General features: G+C 41.4%; 1 protein-coding gene across 3 annotated transcripts in view; it reads right to left on the reverse strand.

Moving 5' to 3' along the window:
• Positions 1–3,709: 3,709 nt before the first annotated feature.
• The window catches only part of SLC9A7 (solute carrier family 9 member A7), a 182,757-nt gene continuing 161,134 nt past the window's right edge, over positions 3,710–25,332 (reverse strand). For 2 of the 3 annotated variants that reach the window (XM_036907463.2, XM_036907465.2), the window contains 3 exons: positions 20,822–20,904; positions 8,858–8,963; positions 3,710–5,286 (listed from right to left, as the gene is read on the reverse strand). In XM_036907463.2, the coding sequence (XP_036763358.2) occupies positions 5,038–5,286; positions 8,858–8,963; positions 20,822–20,904 (438 nt within the window). In that variant the 3' untranslated portion in view covers positions 3,710–5,037. The remainder of the gene's footprint in view (positions 5,287–8,857; positions 8,964–20,821; positions 20,905–25,332) is intronic. The other variant, XM_036907464.2, reaches the window with a different exon arrangement.

The following is a 25,332-nucleotide window of genomic DNA, read 5'->3' on the forward strand; positions in this document are numbered from 1 at the left end:
CACATAAAAGTTGTTGATAACTCCAAGTCTTCACTTTTTCACAGTTAAACACACTTGAATATTATTTTATATAACATTTATATAATGTACTGTGTTAGTTTTATAAAACCACCAGTTTTCTACTGTTAAATGGAAATAGAAGACAAAATTCTACCCAAATACAGTATGTAAGCTTTCTATAAAAAGATCCCCAGGAGGTTATAGCATCCCATGTTAAATTCATCCTATTTTTAAAAATTGCTTTTCAGCTATTAAATGAATATTGGTAGCCTTCCCATTTAATCATTTTAATAGACATAGTAAAACTTCTTAAGTATGAAGTAACAGATGTATTTTATGTAAAAAATGGAAAGACAACCTAGGAGGAAGTGACCTATGAATCCATACTTTGAATGAATGGTTTCAGTGATAAATTCCCAACCCATAGACTTAACATCCAAACAATTGAAAATCATTTCTCTGTTTCTCCAAACCCCACAACTGGAATAATCACAACACAAGTCAACCTTCAAAGTCCATGTAGTAGTCACCCAGTAACACTGGCATCTTAACTTTTCTTAAGTGATTTAAGCAAAAGATGCAGCATTCTTCATGCTGCTTACAAGCCCTTTCCTAAGTTCCTCCTACACAGGCCCAGAAAATTTTCCACTGGCCAAGAGTTAAGCTGACTGTGACATTTGGCAATTCTGTTAACCCTTTTTAAAAGGTAGCCATCAGAATGAGAAGGTGACCTCTCCCAAGTGCTCCTATACCTGTACCAGACCTTTTCAAAAGGCAGCAGACCAGGCTGACCTCCCTTTTCCTCTTCACCAAGGCTTGTGTAGCAGAATACTAGCTGCCTGTGTGTCCCAAGAGGGCTTACAAGTGGTTAAAATATACCCTGCTTACAAAAGCTAAAACTAACATTAGAAACTTTGGTTTCGCTCTTCACAATTTCTGCTAACACTGGGTGGTGACAAGATGTGTTTGTTAATTTTATACTTATTAAAAATGAAACTGAAAAAAATGTTTTTTTCTAGGTCTTATTTTGAAAGGATTGTCAAAGAGCCTACTTGCTTTTCCTAGTTGCATACTAGCATTGGCTTCAAGAGTATTTCACTGTATATTCTGAGGTTTTAGAAAAGGGGAAGGTATTTTCAGTATCAAAGCAAAAGCAGCATTCAGATGGTTGTTTTCTAACTCTTGCCCACTAGATTCCTTCAACTTACCATAGCAGAATGCAGCAACTGACACTGGCAAGCCAGATTCTCACTTAAAAAACAAAATAAGAGATCAGAACTCAATGAGACCTGTCTAATGTATTTGACAAGACTAGCTCCTACACTAACTCATCTACAGAATCAACATCAAAAGACAGGCATAAAACTTGCCAAGTTCCCCATTTCTGAAGTGGAATAAGAAGCTGACTTTCCAGCAGCCCTCATTTCCCGATCACATTTTACAGCAGATGGTAAAACTTGGTTTTCTGACCCACCTCTACAACTCACCATGGGTACCATGGTAGGCTTTCCAGTGGATAACTTTGCCCTCTGAGGATTTGCTCAGTTACCCTGCCACCAATGTCCCCCAGTGCATTAGTGGTGATCTTACATTTAGAAATCATTTTGCTCACATTAAATATTGACATGATTACATTAACTCCCACCACAGACAGAGAAAAGGAGAGAGATGATGGTACAGGTTGGGGGCTGTGAAATAGACCTCTATTTTGGAAGGCTGTATTATTCTTTGCCCTAGCCTGAAATGTTCATGGATAGCTGAGACAACCCTTTTCATGTTTCCTAAAGAGATTTCACTTGTCAGTCAAATCACAGAGGACATTTTCAGGTCTAGAGGACACAGCCTAAAAAGCTCCTTGTTGTTTGCTTGATGAAACATTTGATGTCACAGTGTGATGTTTGGCTACAGGGCACCAGTGCTTACTTGCTGGTCATTCCAGTAAGTACTCTGCATGGTCAGAGTCCTTTTAGTTACATATGCCCTTTCTATACTTGCTTCCTAGGAAGAAGTGCAGCTTTATGTAAGCTCCAAATTTCCTTCTCCAAGAGAGAAATGTCAGGCCTCCTGTAGTCCCCAAAAAAAGATAATTAAAAGGAATGGCATAAGCTTTTATATTCCCTCTGTCAGTGCTATACAGAAGTCTGCATATCCTTAATTACCTGCTAGCGACACCACCACCATGTGACAGCAGAGTGACAACCTTCCACTGAACTCTGGGCCCCTACTCTGGCAGTAAACGGACCCACCTTTATTCTGAGGAGCCCAGCCATGGCTTCAGGCATGGGGACAGGCAAAGTGTGAAGAGGAAGAAAGTTCACTTGACTCCAAAGGGGACTCCTGATTTAATCCCAGGTTAAAGTGAAAAGTGAGCCTCTTACAAACCTTCACATTCGGTTAGTCAGCAGCTCAGTTAAGACAAAACTTACCTTCCGCAAATCAAGGCAAAGATGACAGGTTTTTAATCTCCCCCATGAATACATTCAAGTCACCCTTCTTTCCCTTTTATGCTTTAAGGTTTTCAAACGTGACCTTTTCATCTGTACTCTGGGGAGTATGTTCTTGAGTTGTGCAAAAATTACTAGCATGAAACTTTTACGGCTGCCCAGTCTGTATTACTCTTAAACACTCAGTTTCTTCCACATAACTGACAATTAAAACACACTTAATTTGCTAGGGCATTCTTCAAGGTTTCCAAAAGGGTCCACTGCAACTTCTAGACTAAAGGCTCTCAACCCCAGCTGCACATTAGAATCCCTGAGGATCCGAAACAGAGCATGGAAGCAGGCCCCACTCCAAACTTACTGATGCTGCATCTCTGATTGGAGGGAGGGCCCTTGCATCTATTAAGAAAAAAAAAAACTGGCCAGCCAATGCTAATGTAGAGCTAGGGTTGAGAACCTCTGCTCTAGAACATCTGCCTCTGTGGAACTGTCAGCCCTGTAACCCAGAACCAATGTGTTTATAAGATGATTTGGGATTACTGTCTCCGAGGAACTTTTTAGCTGGATGTACCATTGCTCAGCAGTTTCCATCTGATTTCTGTCAGATGGGCAGCAGACAGTTGGCCTTAAGTTAGATGGTTTCAGGGGTACATGGCACCCAATTTTTCTCCACTCAGCATAGGCATAATGCTTCTAGAGGTGGAAGCATTTGATGAATGGACTCACTTCCCAGGGCCCCTGGTAAGGTCAGGATTATTCAGCTTCTGGCAGCTGCTCTCTGCAGCCTGGCCCCATGACATAATGGCCTCCCATGCAGGGTCTCCCTATGAAACCTATGACCTGGCTGTAGGTCATAGGTTTTAAGTCCTTCACTATCTTAGGTAATCCTCATGGGGTTAGGTATATTGGTTAGCTTTTGTTTCAAACTTACAAAACCCATGGATGACCATAAAATCAAAACAGATGTTAGTGTAGAAAGGAAGGAAAGAGGTGAATAAAAATCATTTGGTTATATTATACTGAATCATATGAAATTGCCATTTCTGTTTTTTAAAATCATTCAATATCAGCAACTTCATATGGTTCAACCTAGTAATAATTTTGTCCTGGTTTGTACAAACTATCCATTCAAAAACAAAATGTGAAGCAATGTCTTATTTAAAAATTAACCATTAAAAATGTGAGTTAAGATTACATGGCTGGTTTCATTACGGGTGTACTAGACTGGGCCACTATTTCATCTTCCATAATAAGAAAAAATGCCCACATCTTATGAAAGCATTTATTAAGAAATTGGGTTTTCAAATATACTAGCACTGAAGCATAGAGACATAGGGAGAATTGGCAAACTTGGTTTCCAGGACTTCTCTCAGTATTTGACCTAAGTGTGAGCAGGTAGAACAGCTCACCCACAAAGAACCCAAACCAAAAACCTAAATTTCAAACCACACTCACACATTAAGCTGGTATAAGCCTCCCCGATACCAAGAAAATGACCCTTCTCTAAGTGAAACTCAGTGTCAATTCATCTGGATTCTTAATTTCATAGTAGCTAGAATCTTCCACTGGGTTAGATAATGCTTGACTTTCCATTGATTTGCCTGATTCCTCATGTAGCCATGGAAATCTCATGCACTTGTTAGCTCAAAGTCTGGAATTCTATTCAGTCTTTAGAATTCACTCTTGTATTTTCTTTGTGGTTAATTTTTTTACAGTGAGTCCCTCTGAATACTAGCCTATTGTCTCTTAGGCTTCTTGTTGCCTTCCCTTCCCCAGTAAAAGCATCCCACAATTTTTGGTGTTATTTCTAAATGCACAGTACATAGCTCAGCCCTATTAATCACTCCCAGGCATCAGCTCATATGGTGGCCTCCAAGAACTGATTTTCGCAGTGATCTCATCCTCAGTTTCTAAAGTTTTTCCTGTCCTTAGATTAATAAACAACAGTGTAACACTATTTTGCCTTTGGTTTTAAACATTTCAGTAACTTCTTCATGGAAACTTCCAGAGATGGTTATTATCATTCTTTCCCCCATGTTGAAATGTTCATGGATATATTTTCCATTCTTTAGTCTAGAGGAAATACAGGTAGCAAAAAAGATCAGGAATCCTGATACAAGGCTGCCGTGACGCGGCCCTCATTGACAGAGCCTCCGCTCTCACGGCTTTTTCATGTTTGCTGTCCATTGAACACCAGCTTCCCATAATCCTTGGCAGTCTGATCGCAGTGGCCTTCCTTCACGGGAGGGCCCAGAAGCCTCTCCTGGGAGGAATCCCCAGTACCTGCCACACCTTGTTAAGACACTGCAGGTGAGTGAATTAAGAGACCATTAAAGCATGCTATTTTTTTGTTAACTCTGGACAGCCACTACTATACTACATGAAAAAGTGGGAATGGGTCTGCATTTGTCTTGATTTAGAGACACTTCAGCCCCACCATCTGCATCCTGGGTGAAATTTTAAATATTAAGATACCCTCAGACCTCCATAAACAGAAATGTTCATTCCACTCAGTGCCCCATGGCAAGTATAGGGGCTTGTGGCCACCCCTACTGCCCCCTGGGCCTGCCCCATCACTTCAGGTCGGGGGGCAAAGTCACATATTGTCTTCCAGGGGGAGCTCAAGGCGGGTGCCCCATCTTGAAACCTGGTCTCCCATTCCCAGGTCTCGGTCCAGCACCTCCTCAGAGCTGCTCTTTGTTCTGCGACCACCCTCGAGGCTCGTGGAGGCCGTGTGGGAGCCTGAGGAGCCGTTTGCAGTCACTGTGCCGTCCCCATAGGTCAAGGTGAGGTCACCCTCAGTCAGGATGAAATCTGAGTCTTCCTCTCTCAGCGGCTCTTGGTTCTGAAAAGTGCAACGAACAAAATGGGAGACTGGTATCTTCCAGGGCTGGAGCCAACCCCAATCTGAAAACTGGGGGGTTAGGAAACTTGCCTGCCTAGAGCCTCTAGTGTGAATACTGGATGTAAACTGTAGAGTGCTATTCAGTGTAAGGCACCATTGCCTGAACTAAGACTTCTGACACCAGAAAGCAGTTCTGATTTTAAATGCCTAATAGCTCAGGGTTAGTGACAAAAGAGAAGAAAGGGCAACCAGCCTGGACCTTTAGCTTCAACCCCACAGAGAAAGGAAGGGATAAGGTCTCCGGGAGACCTGCACACAGGTTTTGGTTCTTCTCTCCTCTGGATAGGACTAGGTTTCCACCCACTCCCCCACCAAGCCCCCAGTTTACATTTGAACTACTCTTTGTCCTCATCTGCAATTGAGGGAAAAGGACAAACCATAATTAGGATTTCCTTCCTGTCCCCACAGGAAAACCATGATGGGAAGCCCTCAGGTAGATGAAGTGAGAGATCAGAGGGAGGATACATTTTCTTGAGCATCTATTCTATGCCTGCCAGGACCTCACAGCAGCTCTCCTTTGATCCTTGTCCCTGCCCTGTGAAGGGCACAAACACTCATGTCACAGAGAAGAAAAGCAGAGCTAAGAAAATGTAATTTGCCTAGGGTGGTCCAGATGGTAGAAAGCTGGGTTGGGATGCATGCTGCCTCCAGACGGGATGTGCCACGAAGGATGTGGAAAGCATCTGTCAGGAAGAGAACTAGAATGGTATCTCATGCTAAGCTGCAGTTAGAGCAAAACAGACAAGGCTGAGCAAGGCAGGTGTTAACCAAGTGGCAGCCACTTTAAACTATAAGACAGTGGGAGTGTCAGGAAACAGCATGTGGTCAGACACAACCTTTCCCCCTCCAGTGGGTTTAACAGGCAAAACAAGATGTTTGTTCGCTGCCGTGCTGCACTCCCGTCAAACACTGTGAACTTCTTTCTTGAATGGCAACCACACTATTTCAAAATGCTCTGGGGAAACTGCTCTTTTCTATTTCCCACCTACCCTCCAAACTCTGTCTTAAAGTCCTGTATCCACTACCCAACAACAGGGTCTCCTTGGTGCAGGACACGGTGCTCAGGCACGCTGCCCAAGGCCATTGGCAGATTCTCCCGCGTCCTGCCTGGAGCCCCCAGCTTGATGGGAAAGCACCAAAGGGCAGTGCCTGCCTCCTCTTCTTGGCCTCCTTCCTTGAGGTGCTTCACTCATGGGTAGTGCTAGATAAGCGACTGTTAAATGCATCCACCCAGAGGACTCATGGGTTCTGCCTACCTCACTTCTGTCCCAGCCCATCTCTGTGTACTTAGTGGTAATAAGCACATGCTTGCTTCCCGCATTGCTTCTCAGTGATGTGAACTTATCCACACCCCAGTGTGACTCCATTTAACCAATGCCCAGCTTTTCTAAAGGGCAAGTATGCAACTCCTCTTGCTTGCTGCCTCAAATCCTTACTGGTGGCAGGGTGTGACTGTGCAAATAAGAATCCTCTGTACAGGCAGACTGTAATTTCTAAAACTCGCTCCACTCCACACTTACCAACTTCCTCTCCTCCATTCCTGTTTAACAAGTCTTGAACTCAATCTGCCCTATGATAGTTTTCTTAACAACAAATTACATCATGTTCCCTGTTTTAGCATGTTCCTATGTTTTTGTTCATCTGTGTCAAAATGCCTCTCCCAGGGCCCTGGGCTCACAATTTTCAAGGGGAGACCATCCTGGCACGTATTTTACTCTTTCAAGGTTTGGTGCCTTGGAGGGACAGAGAGGAATCCAAAACAACTGAATGTGAGTGTCATTCTGCAAATGGAGCTACCCCCACCCCGAGCCCAGGAGCACAGAGGAACAGGAGCCCCAGTGACAGGGCCACTCTGATCCCCTCACTGTGGGAAGCAGGGCCAAAATTCACCAGCAGGAAAAAGCAAGACTGGATGTTGACTTATTCCATTATGAAACTCATAAGCCCAGACAAATAGTCCCCAAGGGAAGGTCCCTGAGAAACAAGGACAAAGTAAAACCCACTGGAGAGGGATTTCCAAATCAGAGCTTAACGGATGTTATATGCAGATGATGAAAACAATCCTCTCCCTTGAATTCTAGATGACAGGGTCAACAGAAGTTTTGCGCAGCTAAAGGCTTGTATAACTAGATAACTAGCTGTCCACTGAAGGCTGCCAGGGAAATAACCCTGCAAACCCCTTCAAACAAGTGTGTTGTGGGAATGTGTGCATTTTAAATAACCAGGGGTCATTTTCAAAGAAAAGAGAACACAGTTTACTAGGTGGATATCAAACCAAAGTGGTTTAAAGTAGTGGAAATCATGAATAATGAACATTGTAGATATCTTGCAAATCAACCTGCTGAGGTCCAAAACACCCTCTAGGTGATGGGTGAGAACCACACAACAGTGTGTCATTCAGCGAAGAGTGCATTCCAGGCCCAGACCCCAGTCCAGCACTATACTCACTGCCCCCACTCTCAGCAGCAGGCCTCACCATGGCTGGAGCTGAGACCCTAAGCAGGACTGCAGCCCAGGCAGCAGCAGCACAGAGGGGGATTCTTGTAGCCCAAGTCTCCCCATCCCTGATGTGATTGCCCTTTAGCCCTCTGAACCACCTTCTTACCCACCCCAGAGCCCCCAGCCCAGCCATGCAGTCCGGGTGTCCACACCTGTTTGCCCTCTATACCACCCACAATCAAGTCTGAGCCTGCTGCCAGCCCTAGCAGAACTTACCTGGTTAGGGCCCTGCTCTCTCAGATCTGGGCTTTGTGTTCTGCTCTCTCATTGCTGATCAAGTAAGGGGCAGGTTATTTACTAGTTATCTGAAATCTGCATTAGGGTCTCTGTAAAGCTCTAAACAAATTTAAGAAGTTCTTTTCTCCTAGAGTAGAATGGGTGTTACTAACAATATGAATAGGATGGTGGAGGAAGAACCCCCAGTCCTTCTACATGGGTAGCCGCTGCTCTTGCCATCTCTCTGCCTGCAACCTAGATGAGAAGCTCAAGAGTCAGCCAGAAATCTAAGACATCCACAAGTGTGGATATTCTTTTCATACTGTACTGAGTCTATTTCTAGAATCTGCAAATAGAAAGGAAGGACCTGACCACATCAACATAAAGAAACTTTACAAAAATAATCCTTACATCTGCTAAACACTAGTTCACAGTGCATCTTTCCATACCTTATCCTTTAATTCTCTCAGCCAGCCCATTTTACAGATAAGAAAACTGAAGTAGAGTACAGTTAAATGGCCCAGGGCTTGGATTTGAATCCAGCTGGTCTGATTCCTTATCTAGTGTTTTCTGCCACACCACAGCTGCTGATGTTGGGGAGCCTTATAGCCCTGGTAAAAGATTTCTCTGTCACTGCAAAATATATAAACATACATAAGTTGGCCATTTCTAATCATCTTATAGAGAAGCAAAATCTATGCATTTGGAGACTTGAGTACAATAGGTTTCTTCTTTTTAGGCAAGAGACTACCCTGGCGTGGTGAGCAGGAATGCAACCCAGACATGCCACACTTACATCGTACACCTGAGGACTGGTCAGACAGCGAGCGAGCAAGCCACACCAGGCTGGGAGAGTGGAAGTTAAGGGGGGACCACTGTGCGTGAGGATGGGCTTCAAGTAACTTTAAAAAGAGAATTAAGGAAAAATGACTGCAAAGAAAACACACACCCAAAAAAATGTGTTTAAAATCCCAAACACTAAATCATCCAGCATTCTACCCGTGAAAGTGTCTTTCCCCCATTTTACCAGCATAATACAGAAAATACCTGTACTCTGCAAGTCTGGACCAAAGAGTAAACCATGTCCCATTAGTCTGAAGTGTTAACTGTTAACTCTCGAGTTGGTGACTCTCAATTTTCAGGCCAAGGGAATATTTGACTAATTAGAACACCCTTCTCCCTTTGTTGACTGAGAATTTTGGTTTCAATCAGCATTCAAGCTTTTGACACACACCCAGCTCACATCTTGGAAACAGGATAGTGTGCCTGGAGTGGAGATGTCACAGCCCTTGGGTCTGTGTAAGTATTCTTGTTAAAGCGCTCTATCCAGAGGTCACATGTTGGGTGGAAAGGCCAGAGGTGCGTGGGACCTGAGAGGTAACCTGGGGCTGCTACAAGGGAGGAGACTGAGGCTTGGTGAGGTGAAATGCTTTCACTAAGGTCACTCAGGCTTAAATCTCCCACCTTCCCATACAGGACTATTCTTCATTCTGCCTGCACCTCTCTCTCGACTCTCCAGCATTCCCTTTGGGGCCAGATCATTCTTTGGTGTGTGGCTCTCTTGAGCACTGCAGGACATGTAGCAGCCTCCTTGGCCTCTACCCACTAGATGCCAGTAGTGTCCCCTCCCACTTCCCCCTGGTGTGATGGCAAATATGCCTCCTGACATTGCCAAATGTCCCCTGAGAAGCAGACTTGCCCTCAGTTGAGATCCCTGTTGCTAACTTGGAGGCCAGCATGTGGAGAGTTCAGAGCTAGTCAGGTGGGTATCTGTGCTGCCAAATGCAGAGTCCTGGGTTCAGAGCACCATGAAGCTCGAATCACATTATGACAGAGTGGGACCACTTCTGACCCCCACAGCCTAAGCAGTATGGAAGAGGTGGAGATCATGGTTACCTCAAGTGTAGAAATGGCCAGGAGACTTTAAGGAAGGCGAGAATTTGTCACAGCCGTCTATACCCAAGAGGATGCCTGCTCTGGGCACCAAGACTTCCTGGCTTCATTTAGAGCAACATGAGAGAAAAAGCTTCTCTATAGGAGCTGAAAGGGAGATCCCGGATATACCTCTAGGAGGGAATTACTCCACAAAAGAACCTTTATAAACAGAACAATTTCAGAAGTCCCCCTTTGACCACTGTCCTCTAACTGTATTCCTGGGAACACCCCACAGGCCTATCAGTTAACTTGTGCCCTTGCTCAGAAGTTGGCAGCGGCTGGATTTGTAGAATGACTAATGCAAGAGTCATGGGGAAACCCAGAGGCTGCTTTTCAGTTCCCAGCTGGGGACAGTCCAAAGATGAGGTCCTTCTTCCCCAAATACAGAAGGCTCTCTGACAACTGCTTTAAAAGAGGGGAAAAAATGTTTACATACAGGTTTTTAAATATTCAAATTGCTAGAAGGAAAAAATGAAATATCAAGTCTTTCTCCTACCCAGTTGTTCTGGTAATTACAACTTTACAGAATGCTGCTTTTTTAATTGAAGTATAGTTGACATACAATATTATATTAGTTTCAGGTATACAACATAGTGATTCGACTTTTGTAAACATTGTGAACTAGTTGCCTCAATAAGCCTAGTTACCATCTACCACCATACAAAATTAATACAGTATTATTGTCTAGATTCCTGTGCTGTACATTACAGCCTCATGACTTACAACTACAAGTTTGTACTTTTAGATCACCTTCACCCATTTTTGTCTTCCCCCAACCCCCCTCCCCTTTGGCAACTACCAATCTGGTCTCTGTATCTATGAATCTAGATTTTGATTTGTTTCCTTTTTTTCAGATTCCACATATAAGTGAGATCAGGCAGTGTTTGTCTTTGTCTGACTCATTTCACTTAGCATGATTCCCTCTAGGTCCATCCACATTGTCGTAAATAGCAATATTTCATTCTTTTTATGGTTGAGTAGTACTCCATTGTACATATACACCACTAGAATACATTTTTTCCTTCTATTTCTTGATTTGTAAACTTTAGTCAGAGGCTTTTAATGCCCTCCTATGAAGGATGGTAAATTTAATATTTATACTCCTGCCTCTTCAAGTTTTCTCCTAATTTTTATTATAATTAATTTTATACTGTAGATACATTAAATTTGCATTCTATTTTATAATTCACAAGTAAATCTATGCTTCATCCATATATGGATTGAGTCTAAATGTTAAAAACCCTTAAGCAGCATTTGTAAAAATTATTATATATTATTCACTGTAACCAAGCAGTGGTTGGAACACTATTAAAGTAGATGTAATACAGTATCATTTAAACTTTCTCAGTTACAAGAAAACAATTGTCTTGCTAAATAATCAGCTTTTCATTTTTTCATCTTCTTCACTTCTTTTGGGTTGTACCAAATTGCTGCTTCTTCAGCATTGTCCCCTTAGTTGAATTTTGTTTTCTTTGATCTTTATGTTATTGTGTTTTTTCCCCTTTTTATACAGTCTACATAGTGCTAAACTTTCTGAATTCTTGAATGTCTGAAAGCTACCCTCCTTTTTTTCTTTTCATTTTTGATAAGCAGTTTGGATACAGAATTCTAGGCACAGACTTTTTCTTTTCATCCTACAGCTCTGGTAATGCTCGACAGTATTCTAACATTTCAATTTGTTGATGCAATGTCTGATCCTTCCCCTCTGGAGGCTGCTAGTTTTGCAATGAACCTGTAGATCACTTTGGGTAGTATGGACGTTTTACAATATTAACTCTTCCAATCCATGACCACAGTTACCTTTCCATTTACTTGTGTCTTTTTCAATCTTTTATTTTTTGATGTATGGGTTGTTGTTTTTTTTGGTGATTCTTTTTTAGGTATTAGCATACAGATCTTTACTTCCTTGGTTAAATTTATTCCTAAGAGACAGGGGATTAAAGATGGCAATGTGAGAGGTGAGACAGAGAACTCCTCCGAAAACCACATATAATACGAAAATATAGTTAATACAACTAATCCAAAAAGAACAACAGGAAAGAAGTCGGCACCAGAATGCATACACCTGGAGAAAAGAGAAGACCTCAGCAAACAGGGTAAAGCCTTGATCCGGCAGGACACAAGCCCTTCCCCGACCCCAGCTCACAGGCGGAGGAAGAGAAACTGAGCAGGGACGGGGGGAAGCCTAAGGCTGCTGAACACCCAGCCATGGAGATCTGCTTTGGGAGCACGAACCTACATTACATGGTGCTCTGGAGATTAGTGGGGTTGGAAAGCTAAGACAGGTGAAATACTTGGAGAGACTTGGATTCCAGCTGTTTGTGGAAAACAGGGATCCATATCTGGCTGCTCTGGGACAAAAGAAAGGCGGGCAGTCTGAGAGACTTCCAAACAGCTAGAGGGCTGCTAAAGAGGCAAGAATTGCACAGAGCATGCTGTTCAGGAGAAAGGATAGGTGGACAAAATAATCTGGGGGCACTCTGCCCAGCAGGTTGGGAACTTTCAGGAGCTTCAGGTGCTCCATCCCCCTGGCTGGCTACTTGGCTCTGAGGCCTGCCACCGTGATACACAGCCTGCTGGGCCTTTCTCCCATCCTGCCAGCACAGGCTCGCAAACCAGCAGACCCAGCCCTGGAGTTGGGCCAGCAAGAGGGAGGCCTAGCCTATGGTAGTTACAAACGCAAACCAAATCTCAGAGGCTGACACCTCTGTGCTCAGCCTACAGGTTCTGACAGTGGAGACAGGCACAGCAGCTGGGAAGCAGGAAACAGCTCTTTCCTCCCCCTCAGGTACCAGTGCCACATCCCTGCAACCCACGACATCACTCCAGGGGCTGAGCAGCTCCAGAGAGTAGACCTTCTGGGCACTAGATGGTGCCACATAGAAATATGAAATGTCAAAGGAACCTGTTTCAAACAGAAATCCCACAAACACTAGAAAAAGGGCAAAGTGAAACTGAACTCATGAATCTTCCTGAAAGAGAGTTCAAAATAAAAATCACAAACATGCTCATGGAGGTAAAGAAAAATATTCAAGAACTAAAGGACGAATTTAGGATGGAGACTCAATCTTTGAGAAATTCTACATCTGAAATGAAATATACAATGGAGGGATTTAAAAGCAAATTAGATGTAGTAGAAGAGACAGTAAATGGAATAGAAATTAGAAAAGAGGAATACAAAGAAGCGGAGGCAAAGAGAGAATAAAGGATCTCTAGGAATGAAAGAATATTGAGAAAACTGTGTGACCCATCCAAACGGAACAATATTCGCATTATAGAGATACCAGAAGAAGAAGAGAGAGAAAAAGGGATACAAAGTGTCTTTGAGGAGGTAATTGCCGAAAACTTCTAAAATCTGGGGAAGGAGACAGACTCTCAGGCCATGGAGGTGCACAGACCTCCCAACACAAGTGACCCAAAGAAGACAACACCAAGACATATAGTAATTAAAGTGGCAAAGATCAAGGATAAGGACAGACTTCTAAAAGCAGCTAGAGAGAGAGAAAAGATCACATACAAAGGAAAACCCATCAAGCTATCATGAGACACCACAACAAAAACCTTACAGACCAGAAGGGAGTGGCATGTTATATATTTAAGGCAATGAAACAGAAGGGCCTCGAACCAAGAATACTCTACATGGCAAAATTATCATTTCAATTTGCAGGAGGGATTAAACAATTTCCAGATAAGCAAAAGCTGAGAGAATTTACCTCCCACAAATGACATCTACAGTGTATTTTGGAGGGACTGCTCTAAATGGAAGTGTCCCTAACACTAAAGATCTGTCACCAGAGGAAATAAACTACAGCAAAGAAAGTAGAACAATTAATTACTAAGCAGATGTAAAATCAAATCAACTACCCCCAAAGTCAGTCAAGGGATAGACAAAGAGTACAGAATATGATACCTAATATATAAAGAATGGAGGAGAAAGAAAAAGGAGGGGAAAAAAAGAACCTTTAGGTTGTGTTTGTAAATAGCATACTAAGTGAATTAAATTAGATTATTAGATAGTAAGGGAATTACCCTTGAACCTTTGGAAACCAGGACTCTAAAGCATGCAATGGCAATAAGTACATACCTATCAATAATCACCCTAAATGTAAATGGTCTGAATGCACCAATCAAAAGACACAGAGTCACTGAATGGATATAAAATAAGGCCCATCTATATGCTGCCTACAAGAGACTAACTTCAAACCCAAAGACATACACAGACTAAAAGTGAAGGGATTGAAAAAGATATTTCATGCAACTAATAGGGAGAGAAAAGCAGGAGTTGCAGCACTTCTATCAGAGAAAATAGACTTCAAAACAAAGAAAGTCACAAGAGACAAAGAAAAGACATTACATAATGATACAGGGGTCAGTCCAACAAGAGGATATAACCATTATAAATACTTATACACCCAACACAGGAGCACCTACATGTGTGAAACAAATACTAACAGAATTGAAGGGGGAAATAGAATGCAATGCATTCATTTTAGGAGACATCAACACACCACTTACTCCAAGGACAGAACAACCAAACAGAATATAAGTAAGGAGACAGAGGCACTGAACAACACATTAGAACAGATGGACCTAATGGACATCTAAAGAACACTCCATCCAAAAGCACCAAGATACACATTCTTCTCAAGTGCACATGGAACATTTTCAATAGATCCTATACAAGGCCACAAAAAGAGTCTCAGTAAATTCAAAAATATTGAAATTGTACCAACCAGCTTCTCAGACCACAAAGGTATGAAACTAGAAATAAATTACACAAAGAAAATGAAAAATCCCACAAACACATGGAGGCTTAACAACATGCTTCTAAATAATGGATCAATGACCAAATAAAAACAGAGATCAAGCAGTCTATGCAGACAAATGACAACAATAATTCAACACCGCAAAATCTGTGGGAGGCAGGAAAGGCTGTGCTAAGAGGGAAGTATATTGCAATACAGGCCTACCTCAGGAAAGAAGAACAATCCCATATGAACAGTCTAAATTCACAATTAACAAAACAAGAACAAATGAGGCTCAAAATAAGTAGAAGGGGCAACATAATAAAGATTAGAGAATAAATAAATAAAATTGAGAAGAATAAAACAACAGAAAGAATCAATGAAAGCAGGAGCTAGTTCTTTGAGAAAATAAAGAAAATAGATAAAGCCTTACCCAGACTTATCAAGAAAAAAACAGTCTACACACATAAACAGAATCACAAATGAAAAAGGAAAAATGACTACAGACACCACAGAAATACAAAGAATTATTAGAGAATACTAAGAAAAACTGTAAGCTAACAAACTGGATAACCTAGAAGAAATGGACAATATTCTAGAAAAATACAACCTTCCAAGGCTGACCCAGAAAGATACAGAAAATCTGAACAGACCAATTAACCAGCAACAAAATTGAATTGGTAATCAAAAAACTACCTAAGAATAAAACTGCTGGACCACATGGTCTCACTGCTGAATTATCAAACATTTAGTGAAGACCTAATACACAACCTCCTTAAAGTTTTCCAAGAAATAGAAGAGGAGGGAATACTTCCAAACTCATTCTATGAAGCCAGCATCACTCTAATACTAAAACCAAGCAAAAACACGACAAAAAAAGAAAATTACAGACCAATATCACTGATGAACATAGATGCAAAAGTACTCAACAAAATATTAGCAAACCTTATTCAAAAATATGTCAAAAAGATCATCTATCATGATCAAGTATGATTTATTCCAGGGATGCAAGGATGGTAGAATATAAGAAAATTCATTAACATCAACCACCACATCAACAAAAAGGACAAAAACCACATGATCATCTCCATAGATGCTGAAAAAGCATTCGACAAAATTCAACATCCATTCATGATGAAAACTCTCAACAAAATGGGTATAGAGGGCAAGTACCTCAACATAATAAAGGCCATATATGACAAACCCACAGCCAACATTATACTTAACAGTGAGAAGCTGAAAGCCTTTCCTTTAAGATCGGAAACAAGACAAGGATGCCCACTCTCTACACTTTTATTCAACATAGGTTTGGAGGTCCTTGCCACGGCAATCAGACAACACAAAGAAATAAAAGGCATCAAGATTGGTAAGGAAGAAGTTAAACTATCACTGTTTGCAGATGACATGACATCATACATTAAAAACCCTAAAGAATCCACTCCAAAACTACTAGAACTAATACCTGAATTCAGCAAAGTTGCAGGATACAAAATACACAGAAGTCTGTTGCATTCCTATACACTAACAATGAACTAGCAGAAAAAGAAATCAGGAAAACAATTCCATTCACAATTGCATCAAAAAGAATAAAATACCTAGGAATAAACCTAACAAAGAAAGTGAAAGACCTATATTGTGGAAACTATAAGACAGTCATGAGAGAAATTAAAGAAGACACCAATAAATGAAAACACATCCTATGCTCATGGATAGGAAGAATTAATATTGTCAAAATGGCCATCCTGCCTAAAGCAATCTACAGATTCAATGTAATCTCTGAAAATACCAATGGCATTCTTCTATGAACTAGAACAAATAGTTCTAAAATTCATATGGAACCACAAAAGACCCCAAATAATGAAAGCAATCCTGAAAAGAAAGAATTAAGCTGGGAGGGTTATGCTCCCCGACATCAAGCTCTATTACAAAGCCATAGTAATCAAGACAATTTGGTATTGGCACAAGAACAGACCCATAGACCAATGGAACAGACTAGAGAGCCCTGATATAAACCCAACCATATATGGTCAATTAATATAAGATAAAGGAGCCATGGACATACAATGGAGAAATGACAGCATCTTCAACAACTCACGTTGGCAAAACTGGACAGCTACATGCAAGAGAATGAAACTGGATTATTGTATAACCCCATATACAAAAGTAAACCCAGAATGGATTAAAGACCTGAATGTAAGTCATGAAACCATAAAACTCTTAGAAGACAACATAGGCAAAAATCTCCTGAATGTAAACATGAGTAACTTTTTCCTGAACGCATCTCCTTGGGCAAGGGAAACAAAAGCAAAAATGAACACATTGGGCTACATCAAACTAAAAAGCTTCTGTACAGCAAAGGACACCTTCAACAGAACAAAAAGGCAACCTACAGTATGGGAGAATGTATTTGTAAATGACATATCTGACAAGGGGTTAATATCCAAAATATATAAAGAATTCACATGCATCAACACCCAAAAAGCAAATAACCCGATTAAAAAGTGGGCAGAGGATATGAACAGACAACTCTCCAAAGAAGAAATTCAGATGGCCAACAGGCACATGAAAAGATGCTCCACATCACTAATTATCAGGGAAATGCGAATAAAAACCACAATGAGATATCACCTCACACCAGTTAGGATGGCCAGTATCGAAAAGACTAAGAACAACAAGTGTTGGTGAGGATGCAGAGAAAGGGGAACCCTCCTACACTGCTGGTAGGGATGTAAGCTAGCTCAACCACTGTGGAAAGCAATATGGAGGTTCCTCAAAAAACTAAGTAGAAATACCATTTGACCCAGGAATTCCATTCCTAGGAATATACCCAAAGAATACAAGTTATCAGATTTAAAAAAGACATTTGCACCCCTATGTTTATCACAGCACTATTTACAATAGCCAAGATATGGAAGCAACCTAAGTGTCCATCAGTAGATGAATGGATAAAGATGTGGTATATACACACAATGGAATACTATTCAGTCATAAGAAAGAAACAAATCCTACCATTTGCAACAACATGGATGGAGCTGGAGGATATTATGCTCAGTGAAAATAAGCCAGATGGAGAAAGACAAGTACCAATTGATTTCCTTCATTTGTGGAGTATAACAGTGAAGCAGAACTGAACGAACAAAACAGCAGCAGACTCACAGACTCCAAGAAGGAACTAGCGGTTACCAAAGGGGAGCGGTTGGGGAAGGCAGATGGCGAGGGAGGGAGAAGGGGATTGAGGGGTATTATGATTGGCACACATGGTGTGGGGGGATCATGGGGAAGACAGTGTAGCACAGAGAAGACAATTAGTGACTTTGTGGCATCGTACTACACTGATGGATGGTGAGTGCCATGAGGTATGGAGAGAGCTCGATATTATGGGTGAATGCAGTAACCACATTGTTTTTCATGTGAAACCTTTATAAGAGTGTATATCAATAATACTTTAATAAAAAATTTAAAAAATAAACTCAAATCATTGCCCCTTGCTTCAAGACTATGAATAACTTGTCCTTTTTGTTTTTCCATAAATTGTCTAGATGCTCAAAACCATTCTTAATGTTGTTATAGTGACTATATTTTTTTAAAAATTAAATTATATTAAAAAAATTTATTCCTAAGTATCTTACTGTGTTTGAGCTATTGTAATGGGATTGTTTTCTTACTCTTTTTGGTACTTCATTATTAATATATGGATTCTACTTTCTCGTTTCTGATTTGGACACCTTTCTTCTTTTCTTGCCTAACTGCTCTTGCTAGAACTTCCAGTACCAAGTTTAATAGAAGTGGTAAGAGTGTATATCCTTGCCTTCTTCCAGTTTTCAGTACTAAATATGATGTTAGCTGTGAGCTTGTCATATGCAACCTTCATTCCATCTATACCTAATTTCTTGAGAGTTTTTATCATGAAAGAATGTTGGACTTTTATCAAATACTTTTTCTGTATCTACAGGGATGATCATTTTAGTTTTAATTTTCATTTTGTTACTGTTGTGTATCACATTTCTTGATTTGCATATGTTGCACCATCCTTGCATCCCAGGGATAAATCCCACTTCATCATGGTATATGATCCTTTTAATGTGTTGTGGAATTCAGTTAGTTAGTTGTGTTAAGGATTTTTTAAATCTCTGTTCCTCATAGATATTGACTTATTTTGTAGTGCAATTTTCTTTTCTTTTAGTGTCCTTATTGGGCTTTGATATCAGGGCAATACTGGCCTCATAAAATGAGTTTGGGAATATTCCATACTCTTCAATATTTTGGAAGAGTTTGAGAAGGGATTAATTCTTCTTTAAATGTTGGTAGAATTCACTGGTGAAGCCATCTCATTCTAGATTTCTATGTTCAGAGGTTTTTGATTACTGATTCAATCTCCTTACTTGTTATTGGTCTGTTCAGATTTTCTATTTACGTTTCAATCTTGATAAGTTATATGTTTCTAGGAATTTATCCATTTTTGCTAGGTTATCCAATTTTTGATGTGTAATTGTTCATAGCAGTCTATGACCCCTTGTATTTCTGTGGTATGAGTTGTAATATCTCCTCTTTCATTTCTGATTTTGAGTTAGTTTTCTCTCTTTTATTCTTAGTCTAACCAAAGGTTTGTCAATTTTGTATTTTCAAAAAACTAACTCATTTCATTTACCTTCCCTAATGTTTTTCTAGTCTCTATTTACCTATGTCTGCTTTGACTTTTGTTATTTCCTTCCTTATGCTAACTTTAGGCTTAGTTTGCTCCTCTTTGTCTAGTTCCTTGAGGTATAAACATATTGCTTATTTGAGATAATTCTTTTTTCTTAATTTAGGCATTATCACTATAAACTTCCCTCTTAAAACTGCTTTTCCTACATCCCACAAATTTTGGTATGTTGTGTTTCCATCTTCATTTGTTTCAAGATATTTTCTTTGATTTTCCTTCTGATTCCTTCATTGACCCATTGCTTGTTTAGGAGTATTGTTTAATGTTCACATGTTTGTGAATTTTCTAGTTTTACTCCTGTTACTGATTTCTAGTTGCAAACCACTGTGGTCAGAAAAGATACTTGATTATAATTTCAATCTTCTTAAATTTACTAGGACTTATTTTGTGACCTAACATATGATCTATCCTGGAGAATGTTCCATGTGCACTTGAGAAGAATGTGTATCTGCAGCTGTTAAATGGAATGCTCTATATATGTCTGTTAGGTCCACTGATCCAAAATGTTGTTGAAGCCCAATGTTTCCTTACTGATTTTCGGTCTGGATGATCTATCCATTGTTGAAAGTGGAGTACTGAATGCCAATAACAATCAATTTCTTATCAGTTTAGCATTTTATCACTCTCCTGTGAACTCGCTCCAATTTTCTCTCAGGGGAGGAGAAAGGAGTAGTACATACGTTATGTCATGAGGCAACTGTTAATTTTGTGTTTGTGTTTTTCAACCTGTTTGGTGTTAAATGAGTGTGTTTATTTTACTATATTTCACTGCATACTTATGATTTGTATACTTTTCTATATGTATCTTATACTTCAATTACATTTTTTTAACATTTTCTTAAGACCATATATAAATAAGCTACCTGCCCATTTGATCACTACGTCAGTATAAGACACCATGGATGTTTAATTCTGGGTTTTTAATTTTAACCTGAGACCAAGTGAATCTACTAGAACACAGGCTGCCCTTCACTTGCATCAGTTAGGGCCTGGATCAGACTTGGGTCAGCCAATAGAAATTATCCTCCTCACATACTCCACTTCCCTTCCTGACCACAGCATGGTTCATTGTGTACCATTAACTAATTTACCTACCCGTCATATTTTCCTTGGACACGAAACTCTGAAGAACCACATGAGTCTAGCAGGCTGTGAGTTAGCTACCCTAATGATGGGCAAACATTTCTGCTGGCCAGAGAAATGCTCACCAGGATTACCTGTGGTTGAATGATCATTGCATGTGTCCCAAGAGAAGACTGACTATGCTGTAGCAAGCACATATCTTTCCTTACTCATCAGAAGTCATTCATTGACAACTCAGCAAAAGGATTTCATCATTAATGTTTCACAAATATAGGGAAGCCACTTAAAAGGATACTTGTGGTCAAAGCTGTACCACAGCCTGAATAGCCACGCACTCTCCTGCTTTGTCCGGTTTCCTCTGGCAGAATCTGGACCGTCCTAGGAACAAACAAGAGAACAGATGCTTAGCTGCAGAAAAGGAATTAAAATAAGGGGGAAAAGGCTTCTTTTTATAACTTTTAAAGATTTTGAGCTCAGAATCAAACATTGTGCATCACCAAAGTTTCAAAGATAAATCTGGAGTTGATATTCTAAAAAAAATTGAATAAATCCAAAAGGCAGACAATCCCCAAAGTAAAAAGACTTGGTTATATCTGTGGGTAGATCAACTCAATAGCACTAATTTTCCTTTAGCACTCTTAATGCAATTTTCCTCAAACTTTCAGCAGATTAATTACCCTCAGGTCGTCTAGATCCTAACAGGCCAATATTCATTTATAGAGACTATTAAAGAAAGTCTGTAAAACCAACTTTCCAGGCCCCCAAAGCCCCTGGAGAAATCATGTTTGGTTGAGTTTCTGGGTCCTACCAGCTATGGGAAGATGGGGGTGATGGGCAGGGGAAATGGCACAAGAATAGCATTTCTGTTATTTTTTTTCTACCCTCAAGTAGCAAGTTCCTTTACTCCTCCTCTCATGCCTTTCCAACTTAAACATCCCCATCATTTAATTTGCAAGATAACCTGTGAATTCAAGTACTCGTTCAAGGTTGAGGAAATCTGTTTTGTGCAAGGATTGCAAGCAGCGTAACTAATATGGAGAAGTGAACTGACAGCCGCAATTTGAGGGTGCTGCTGGGATTCTATGTTGCTGGATGACAAGCTCTGAAGGCACAGATGCTTGTAAAGCACATCCATTTTTATCATCATCCTCTTGAACGTTATAGGGAGAGGCAACTCTACAAGTGACATACAATGACAATAACCAAAGAAAAAGTTGAGCCACGATTACAAGTAGTTCTAAATTGCAGTAGGTCTAAGTTCCACTGCAACAGAGATGCCAGGATTAGTCAGAGATCACTGAGAAAGTCAGAATCTAACCAAGGAGTAGAAGGGAAATTAGCAAGCATTATTTAAATTCCTAATATTTCCAGCACCAAAGATTACTTTTAAAAACAGAGTCTCCATGGTATTTGAGGAATGTGTAGTGACAGATATGGAAATAGCTTAGTTAAATGGGCCCTTCTGTGGATGAGGAAATAAAACGAAGAGATTCCAGAGACCAACTTTATTTCACATTTTTAGAAATCAAGTTGAAGAAATAGGGCACAGAAATGTCTCCATTTGCAGATACTAATCATTCCTTCAGGTAATTAATTGCTAGCCCAACAACAACTCTAAGGAGATTGCAAGATGCCACATAACTGAGTGAAGGGGTAGATGACCATCCTGAGAAGCAAATATCTTTACGGAAATATCAAATGGTTCTCTATAAAGTCACAGGCTCTAAGCAATCTGTTCTAAGTACCTGTAGAATCTTCCTAAAGAAAAAACAAGATGATAAATGTCATTAGGAAGGAAACTATATGCCATCCAGCACAAGTCCTCCTAAGTCAGTTTCACCTGCTTCTCCCCTAAAAACAATAAAGATGACAAACCCCTACTCTGTCACCCTAACCTCTGCAAAACCACAATGCATTGTCATCACTTAAGCCATCTTACCTCAAAGAAGCTACAGGACACTTCTATATGCCCCAAGAGGATCAAATGATGTGAGTAAAGCAAGGGAAATGCTTCTTTTTTAAGGCAAACTAACAAGAGGTCTTCTCAGGCTACAATGAAATACGCCTGCAGTCCACAAATAAGATAAAGTGATTGTAGAAATGTAAGAAACTAGAGACAACCCTGAGCAGTTACAAGGGATAAATTCAGGGTAAACAAAAAGTACAACTTTGAAACAGAGGTGTTAACTTCTTATTCCAAGAGAGGGTGCCAGAAGCATGATTAAATAAGGGTAGAATTTAACTAAATCCACATGTAGTAGCGTTGGGGCAATTAGAGAGGGTCTTCAGAACAGGATTAATTTCTTGAGCTTACTGGGAAGACAACCAACAACTGCTTCACACCATGATTGGGGCTGCTATCACAGACAAGCTAGTGGAGTCCTTCCTGTGGGCTCCAAGCAGTACAGGGCTGAACAGTGGTCAGTGTGGGCACAGGCTGATCCTACAATAGGCAGGTTGTCTTGCCTGAGGGTTTCAGCCCTAGGGAAGCTCACTATGGATTTGGAGAGACAAAGAAGTGACAACAGGATGTTCTTGGGGTAAAAGATTTATACCCAGCTTTACTCTCCAGGTGATAGGTCAAGCACTGGAATCAAGTCTGCATCCAGCAGTCTGCAGGTCTGTAATCCACCTCCATCTCTGTTTCCACCCAGAGCACTGGGCAAAGCTCTTTATATAGTGACTCAGTCAGTAATAGCTCATTGCCTACAGGTGTGGAAGCATTAGCCCAGCAGTAGGCCAATTATATCATCAAGTAGTTTAAAGTCAGGTGAGGATCCTGGCCAGAGGAACTTTTGTTTTCCACACACAGGCCCCCTTCCTGGGCTGTATAATCAGACCATTGGATTGCCATTCAAGTGCCACCCACAGAAAAAGTGGGGTCTTGATCTCTCAGAGTGTCCCTCCCCTAGGAGGGTTCACGAGCCCCTTCAGGCTGCTTCTAGAACCTGGAATACCATTTCATACTGCCACCTTCTCCCACCCACACACCTACCTGGTCAATACCTATTCATCTTTCAAGGCTGTGTACAAGATCAGCTTTTCTAAGAAATGTTTCAAAGGCAACAGAGCACTCTAAAAGCTGTAGGTGTAAACATTACAGGCTTTCTCAACAGAGTATGTGGGTGGAAATCCAAGCTCTATTCCTGACTGGCCCATTGCCTTGCTGTGTGACTCTGGGTAAGTTTAAATTGAGATATAATTGACATGTAACATTCAAGGTACAGTATGTGTTGGTTTGATACATTTACATATTACAATATGATTACCACCTTACCATTAGCTAACAACTAGTCTCTTAGCAACTGTGGAAAAAATGAGAGTTCCTGTGGCCAGGATTCTCACCTGGCGTTGGTTGACTAGCTCACTGCACACCTGTGGGCAATACATGGCTGTTGACTCTATATAAAGAGCTCCACCCAGTACTCCAGGCAGGACATGATGGCAGGGCTGCACAGCTGCAGGAGAGCAGAGCAGAGGCTGGAGTGGTGGCACCGCCAAGGACAGAGGCCCAGAGGACAGCTGTGAGGGATGACTGTGCAGAGAGACCCAGAGGACAGCTAGCAGGACAGCTGTGCAGAGAAGCCCAGAGGATGGCTGTGCAGACAGAGGGGCCCAGAGGCAGAGACTGGCTTGCTGCATGCAGACTTGTTCTGAGTGAACAGGATTCTAGTGACTGACCTGCCACCTGGAAATAAAGTTGGGTATAACCATTTCTCCCCCAAGAACATTTTGCTGTCGATTCCTTTGGTCACACTGAATCCATAGCGAACTTTCCCAGGACTGAAACCCAATGGCAAGACAATTGGCGTAGTCGGCAGGATTCATTGTTGATCAAGGAAAAAGACAGGCTTTCCTTATGGGACGGGTGCTTCAGCAGGCTGCCTCTGTGAATGGAGAGACAGTGGATCATCCCCAATGGGTGTGTGGTCTGAGGTGGCTTGCCTCCCAGAGGACTGGGCCCCACCCCAAGACTGGAGGCAAGTGGAGGTGACACCTGAGGCAGTAGGGGTGGCCCTTGGTATAGTAAGCACATGCTTTGAGAAGCAGAGTGCCCAGGAAGCAACAGGAACTATGGGTTGGCTGCTTCTCACAGCATTAAAACAGTGTACAGAGGAGACCCAAGAAATGGCAGCATGAGAACATGAGCTGCAAACTTCTGTGGATTCCCTGAGGAAGGAGATGGCATTGACGCAGAAGGAGGCAGTATGAGAGTGCCGGCAGCAAGGTGCCATTAGAGATGAGATGGCAGCGTGGCCATGTGTTCTGAAGGAGTAAGAGGCCAACAAGGAAAAAGATGAACTCTTGAGGGAAGCACAGGCGGAGGTGGCACGAGAACATCAGCTGTGAAGCATTGAGCTGAATGTAAGAGACAATCTGAAGACTGAGCTGGCACTGTTGCAAGGCACTGTAGCAGAGGAGGCACTTGGGGGAGGTGAGAGAAAGGTGCCATCAACCCCAGATAATGGAGGAGCTGGAGAAGGATGAAGGGGTGGTGCCAGAGGCACTGGCGCCTCCTGTATTGAAAGCACGCCCAGTGGTTGTAAAGAAAATAAAGACCTAGCAGCTGAAAGTTCCCCAAGGAGAGGAGCAGCCCCCTCCCCAGGTCATGGAGCATGCTACGGTCCGCCTCTATACTCAGGCTGAGCTGGTGGATTTGGGCTCCCAGTTTAGGCAGAAGCCCTCAGAGTCAATATCAGCTTAGCTCCTGTGTCTGTGGGACTTAGGGGTGGATGGAATTGTTCTGTCGGGATCAGAAATGGGAAAGCTGTATTCCCTGACAGTGCAGCCTGCCTTGAGGCAGCG

The sequence above is a fragment of the Manis pentadactyla genome, chromosome X (genome assembly GCF_030020395.1).
Source record: "Manis pentadactyla isolate mManPen7 chromosome X, mManPen7.hap1, whole genome shotgun sequence".
NCBI lineage: Eukaryota > Metazoa > Chordata > Mammalia > Pholidota > Manidae > Manis > Manis pentadactyla.